At 45.1% G+C, this 7,379-nt stretch overlaps 1 protein-coding gene across 3 annotated transcripts in view; it reads right to left on the bottom strand.

The window, feature by feature from the left end:
* The window catches only part of zbtb46 (zinc finger and BTB domain containing 46), a 60,589-nt gene that overhangs the window by 5,174 nt on the left and 48,036 nt on the right, over positions 1 to 7,379 (bottom strand). For 2 of the 3 annotated variants that reach the window (XM_005740446.1, XM_005740447.1), the window contains exons 5-7: positions 2,630 to 2,967; positions 1,133 to 1,175; positions 9 to 1,014 (exon numbers count right to left, since the gene is read on the bottom strand). The exons of the other annotated variant lie outside the window; for it this stretch is intronic. In XM_005740446.1, coding sequence (XP_005740503.1) covers positions 218 to 1,014; positions 1,133 to 1,175; positions 2,630 to 2,967 — 1,178 coding nt within the window. In that variant the 3' untranslated portion in view covers positions 9 to 217. Of the gene's footprint in view, positions 1 to 8; positions 1,015 to 1,132; positions 1,176 to 2,629; positions 2,968 to 7,379 lie in introns of those variants that run through there. 3 annotated transcript variants of the gene reach the window in all.

Below are 7,379 nucleotides of genomic sequence, written 5' to 3'. Positions count from 1 at the left end.
AAAAAAAAATAGTGACATAAAACTTTGCAAGCAATAGAAAAAGTCCCTAGATATTTATATCCATAATCAACAGACATATGATTTTAAAAGGAACTCTTACTTTGTTACTGCAGTGACACCACAGAGTATTTTTTGGCATGAACGTAAAACACATTTGAGGATACACGACTAACTGATGGGTAGGAAATTGTGTAGCGTGCTGCCTGTAATTCCACTCTCAGTTTTCCACATTGATACTGTGATTGTGATTGTCAACCTTCATCTGTTGCGTTACTCGCCACAGTGGGTCTATAGTCCCACCCTGAGACATTTCCATTCCAATGTTGCCTCCCAGTATAGCTCCTGGCACTGACCCCACCTGGCAGCACACCTTTACATGTGTGGCCAGGTTTTTCTGGGTGCTAAAAGCCTTGGCACAGGCAGGGCAGGTGTGCCCTCTCTCTTTGGAGTGAACGGATGACAGGTGCCTGTGTAGGTCTGTGCGGTCTCTAAAGTGTTTCAGACAGTACACACACTGCATCAACTTCTTCTTGAAGTGGATGGTCTTCTCGTGTCGGTCCGCATTAGATTTGAGAGTGAAGCTGGCGGGGCACTGCGAGCACAGGTACCGCGCCGGTGCAGGCTCAGCTACCGCAGGCCGGTATAAAGACTGAAAGGGAAAAGGATGATTTTGCGGATGTTGATGGGGCTGGGTTGGTTGGTGGTGCGGACCTTGGATGCTCGGCCAGTCAAGGGACAAGGCCATCAGAGATAGGGTGTGGCGGTACTCGTGCTCCCTGAGATGCTCCAGGCTGCGGAACAGCCGTTTGCACAGGGAGCAGGCGAACCCCTGTGAGGGCCAGGCACCGTGCTCTGGCACAACCCTTTCCCCTAATCCAGCCTCTTCACCCAGCCCAAGCAGCCCTTTAGTCCCTCTGCCAACCGCGGGCACTGACGCAGGCACAGTCAAGCCACCCGCACAACTCCCCTCGCCCATCTGATCCCTCTCGACAGGAGACTGGTCACCTTCCAAGGCTGAAATAGTGAGAAGGGTGGTGAGAGTGAAAGTCAGAGAAATAATGAGGTACAATAAGCACAAGCTTAAGTTATCACGACTATTAAATTGTGACAACTTTTATAGCATACTCCATACCTGTGTTGTATTCTTTCGTGTCTTCTTTGTCTTTCGTGCCCTCCTGTAAGCGCAAAACATACCGTTATGTCACACAGGCATATTTATACAGCCTGTATGGAATGTTGTCTGGACATGCAAGAGGAAGGAAGATGGTACAAGCTGTGAAGGCAAGCTTATTTAAAAAATAATTGTAAGAAATGGAGAAACAAAGACATGGAAGCAGAAAATTAAAAAGTAAAGCAAAACAAGGTCATGATTATTCAACGACTTTGAAACTGGAAAGCAAACAGAGAAAAAAATAGTAAATCATTTCTGGATGCTACAGCTGTCTCATGGGCACAGAATGAACAGTTATGCTGAGCTACAGTGTTAATAAATGAATTACAGGAGAGATACTCATAAACTCAAAACTCTCTTGGGTGTAAGCAAGGTGCACCTAAACACCCGTCCCCACACTTTCTTTCCTTCGGCAACTAAACTAAACTCCACTCTTCTTCTTCTACTCCATGCTCCTGCCATTCCTTCACCCCCGCCCATTTGCTCAGCCCCTACACTCCTCCTCCTCCTCCTCCTCCTCCTTCCTCCTCTCTAAGAACAGAACACCATGCACTGGGCAAACAGATGGCTTGTCCGTAGAGATAGGGAGGCTTGTTGGGAGGCAGGTCCACTGAAATCAAATGCTGCTCCTAAATGCTCACCCGCACACACAGCGCACACACATAGACTGGCACAAAACTCACTGCTACACATGCTCATATTGCCATGCTCTCTCTTACACACACACAAACACACACACCCACTCTCTCACTCACACACTGAGAAGAACAAACAATCTCCTGGGCTGCGAGAGCAAACCTCTCATTGTCTACTTGTATTGATTCTACTCACTCTCATCACACTACCTTGCCTGTTATCTGCCATCTCTAAGCACACGCTGCCATTGTGACTAGACGTGTCATCACTAATGTAACTACTACGGACTACATTACCACTAATGTTGAGCAAAGACATTTCTGGCTTGAAGGTGAATTCAAGTCTAACTATATTAAAAGATTATTTGAGAAGGGAGACATGAGCGAAGAACTGGCAATCTGAAAGGAAGAGAAAAGCAAACAAAGCATACAGAAAAGAAAGAGCAAACAAAGGAAAAAAATAGCATTTCTTCTTCAGCGAAGCAGGAAATATGCCAAATTCCACAAAGAGAATGAGATACAGAAAGGAATTGAGCAATGATGTGCTAACATTTTAAAAAGAACTCTCTCTGAAATAAGGGTAATATCCCCATTAACCCCCAATTCCTTCTTGCAAAAACTCCTAGCTTGCTCCCACCACATCACTTGCCACTTCCTACCCTCCATCACCTCTCAAACCCCTTCGGTGTGTGCGTGTATAGAAACAGGGTGATGCTGCCCCCTGGATACTTATCTCCACTGTTAGAACTTTTATCTGAGTGGAGTAGCAGTGCCCAGAGAGCAGCCTGTGCCCTGGAGCTGAGCCAGGCTCTGGTACACTTACCTCAGGCAAGGTGGAGGGCTCTGGGCCCTCAGGGGCCTCTTCAACTTCCATGTCCAATCTCTCTGAGTGCAGCAGGGGTGCCCCAGCCCTCAGACCGGGGGCCTCCAGGGGCCGAAGCTCAGAGGGGTGCAGTGGTGTGGGTGGAGTGGGTGGGCAGTATGCTGATGTTGATGTTGTTGATGATGATGATGATGGCGGTAGTGGTGATGATGATGGTGGAAGATGAGGAGGAAGAAGAGGAAGAGGAGGAGGAGAGGAGCCAGCCCCCTGTTTGTTATGAATAGTGGCCCCCGTGGCCCCTGGCCGAAGCGTGCTGCAGTAGTTGTTGGAGTAGAGCCCTGAGGAGCACAGGAAACGAGTCTCACCCACCCACTCACGTACAACTGCAACTCTGCAAGCAGCTGGCCACCAGAACACAACGGGAGAGAGTGGGCAGGGGGGCACACAGAGGCTGCCAGTGCTACACTATCAAACACTATGGAGAGGGGGAGGAAGAAAAACTCTGAAGTTTCACTTTCCACCAGCCAAGGGGAAAGGGTTAGGGCTTCTCTTCTCTCTTTCTCTCTCTTTTTTTTTCTTTCGCTCCTCTGCTCTCCTTCTCCTTCCACCCACATGCGTGCGCAGAGGATGGCAGCGGGTGTGTGTTTTGTGAGTGTGTATGTGCCATGTTGTGTGAGTAAAATGCATATAAGGAGAGGGCTTGAGGATCCTCTGTAGCGTGGAAGGAGATTGTTTTGGAGAGGAGCCATCTTGCAGCTCAAGTGAAGATTTTTTTTTGTGTGCACGCAGGGTAAAGGACGACTACATCGACCATGTAAGATGTTTACCAGCAACAAGTTAAGACACGCTGGATAAAATTTCAATTTTTTTTCACAGAACCTTTAGCTTTCCACAACTATTCACACAGAGCCTTTTTTCTGCTACATTAATATCACCATTAGCTGGTACTGAGAGCGCATTTCTTTTTTTCTCTCTTTCTTCGCTTTGATTAATAGTGTGTATTAATCAAAGCATAATGTATCGCAAGATTCTCTAGACAGTGCGTGTACGCATGCAAGCGTGTGCAAATGTGGGCAGCATTTTGGGGAATGTCTCCAGAGTTATGCAGTGGGTTAGCCATTCATTGCCCTCCTCTGCACAACGGACAGAATCACACAACCATGAGGCTCGGCCGTGGATGGATTCCTGGAATGTTAAACTACCGCACCCGACACTCCCCACTCCCACTCACTGAGAACACACACAAATGCTTAACTCCCCATCTCTTCTTCCCCACCCCATCAGTGACAGGGGAAACAGCATTAACAGCGAAGAGGAAGTAGAGACCGAGAGTAAACGGATGAGATACAGGTGAAAGGGAGTAGCTCATTAACAAATGGTGTTCTGGCAGTAGACGGTTCTCAGGAAAGGGCTTTCACGGAATAGTTAATCAGTTTTGGTTCAAGCCTCTTGCAGAAATGCAACATGTAACTGAATATATTACAGTGTCGTATCACTGAGTTTAATATTTCAGTTGTGTCTGGCAAGCTTTAAAGTATGCAAATAGCAGTCAGCTGACTGCCTGCACAGCGGCAAGAAAAAAGAAAGACAAGAAAAAAGTAAAATAATTGCATTACTTAAACATGGCTCAATAGGAACTAACATACAATCGTCATCCCTTTCTTTCACCTGCCATCCCAATGGAGTCTGTACTTATTACATCTGTTTAGGCTTTAGGGAAGCAATTACTGGAAGGTGACTGACCAAGGTTACTAATTAACTAAAAAGCTCTGTAAGTTTGTTAGGCGAAAATAGCAAGATTGGATTGGATTTTACCTCTCTGTAACCTCACGGAAAAATGCTTAATGACACATGGCTAGTCATAACCTTTGGACAGTGTTGTTTACTTTTTATTATTTGAAAAAATATATGAACAAAAGACCATGCAGGTTCGGGTTCATGGCAGCTTTGTGCACATCCGCGTATTAGATTCCTCCACTTGCAGGTAAGAACTGTTGAATCCAAAAAAGTTGATATATAAAGTAGACTCAATTTGAAAATCCAAGTCTGGATTAGATTCATTTCCATCACTGTTCTTCCTTTACAGTTGCAGTACCAAAAAAAAGAGAGAGAGAGCCAGAAGACAAGCTATATAAGATCCATTTGTTAAATTTGGAACAAAATTTGTGTCACAATCATAAATACATTTTGAAAATCTCTTGGCAGTAGCTGTGGAATGAATGGTAGCTAGTGCACAGAGGTGAGTCAATTTTTAAAAGTAGATGTGAATTGATGAGAGCTGGCAATGGAGGGAAAAGTTCAATAATGTCAGTATAATCTCTATAGTTAATTGGATGTTCCTAACATCCTGTACATGGTGGCAGTGTGGGCAGGTGTGCAGGGATGGTTTTGCAAAATCCATTGTCTGGAATTGACTCTCTGACGCACAGAGGGGTAGTGGGGCCAAATCCCATTGATCTTAATTGGATTTTGGAGGTTGATTGACATACACACTGATTCCACTGTATTTTGGCATGTGGTCCGTGACCCATGCAAAGGATAGCAAAAAGAGAAGCTGTGCATTTTAATTCCATGTCCTGTCAACAAGATGGGGGTCGAATCAGTTTGACTTGCTACATACAGAGAGAGATATTTCCAGTATGATCTTATTTTTGGATGCGTGGATGTTTAGCAGAAACCCGGTTTATTAAATCGTCAGTTATGTCGGGGGGAAAAAAAGAATGAGAGAAAGAGGAACAAGATGAAAGGGTGTGGGAGGTGGTAGCTCTATGTCAAGGCCTTTTGCTTATATTCAAGCCTCTCTGGAATTGGGACAGGTGACCTTGCTCTGCCTCCTCCGCGCCTAGATCAATACTTTCCCACTATTTTAGACCAACATGCTTTGATGCTCCACAGCTGAAGTAAAAGAGGGGGGGAAGAGACAAGAGTGAGACAAATATGGAGGAACTGCAAGAGCTGGCCAAAAGGGGAGGGAGTGAAGGAGAGTGTGAGGGATGAGTGTTAAGGAGGGGTGAAGGAGAAATAGATGGAGGAAAGGAGGGACGGATGGCGTGAGGGGGAGTACAGGAGGGGAAAAGGACAGGAAGGATGTTAAGATGGGTTGAAGGAGAAGCGGGAGGAGAACAAGAGGAGGGGAGGGGAAAGGGCTGAATGGAAGGAGGGAGGCAGGGAGCAGTGATCTGTCAAACCAGGCAGACTTATCCTCCGCCCAGTAATCTGAGGTACAGTGTTTGTTTATTTTCTGTCCTCATTTAGACACAGGGACAGACCTGGGGAGGGAGGGGAGGATGTTGGCCATCTCGACAGGCCCATTTCCCCAACCCCTATTGTGTAGGGAATAGAAAATAGGGTTTGGCTAACCAAAACCCTCCCTGAGGTTTCTTTGGTGACAACTAAAATACAGATATAGTGCTCATTCAATGTGTTTTTTTTTCCATGCACAGAGCAAATGATTAACATTCTCTGAATTCTCCAAATCCCCTATTCATATAGTCAAGGCTGAGTGTATCTGTAAAGTCTGAGTGTGTATCAGAAAGCCTCTTCTTCTCTTTTCTGAGGCTTGTGAGGCTGTCTATCTGTGCTGTGACAGCATCCGATTCTCCTCTTTAAGCCAACAGAAACATCTCAATCCCACACACTTAACACTGACACAAAAGGAACGATGTGATGTGGCGTGCATGTGCGAGCGCGTGCAACTGCGAATGTGTGTTTTGGTCCATTAAGTCTTGGCCCTGTCTTTTATTTTGTAGGTGAGTGGGGCTCAACTGAAAAGACATGACTAGGCTCAGAGTTGTACCCTTCCTTTGCTTTTCTTCCGCTCACAAAAACAGGCAGAACTCGGGACAAAAGATCCAATTACTAGACTGTAAAAGCTAAAGAAACAAACACACGAGTTGAATACACACATGCGTGCGCACACAAATGTGCCCACGCGGACGTGGACTCAAGCAAATGCATGCTCACACTGGGACACACACACACACACACACACACACACACACACACACACACACACACACACACACACACACACACACAGACAGACACAGTTTAACACCCTCATTGAAGGCAGAAAAAACTGACAGAACAAAGAAAAAAAAAATCTCTTGTTAACAGACAAATTAAGCACCAATGCGGCCGCTTATTGATCTATTATTGATATGATTAGGAAATGATTTATTACAGTGTAACAGGAAAAATTCTGTGATTTAAGAGCTTATTTTACTAATTTTAGCTGAGCATATCAGATTTTAAAGAGAAGAATAATTATTGGTTGCTCGGTCGTGCACAGATATATAACAAGAAGCAAAGATTTGTAGCGAACAAATAGGTGAAGATCACCTTTTTATTGCTTGCTGTAATTGTGTTCTTTGTTTATGACATTTGGTGAGTTTGGATGTATTTGTTAATTTTGAAAGACCTTCTAACAGCTTGCAGAGATTTATATATTGTAGTTGGAGCAATTCGGTAAGTAAATATCTGAACAGTTGCTGCTGCACTGTTGTGTTATTTTGCTGCGGTGAAATACAGCCGTAGACCCACTGATACCCACAAAGAAACTGTCACATAAAACCAAACAAATTTTCTCGAGACAGCACGAGCGATCCCAGCAAAATGTTCTCTCACTGAGTCACTGCTGACTAGTCATCACTGGCATTACCACACAAACTGGTTACACACTCAAGTGGCACCACACACGCACACACACACACACACACACACACACACACACACACACACACACACACAC

Source organism: Pundamilia nyererei, unplaced genomic scaffold (genome assembly GCF_000239375.1).
Source record: "Pundamilia nyererei isolate P.nyererei 1_Seehausen unplaced genomic scaffold, PunNye1.0 scaffold00100, whole genome shotgun sequence".
NCBI classification, from domain to species: Eukaryota; Metazoa; Chordata; class Actinopteri; order Cichliformes; family Cichlidae; genus Pundamilia; species Pundamilia nyererei.
Note: the sequence above shows the minus strand (reverse complement) of the source record. Positions and strands in the feature narration are given on the sequence as shown.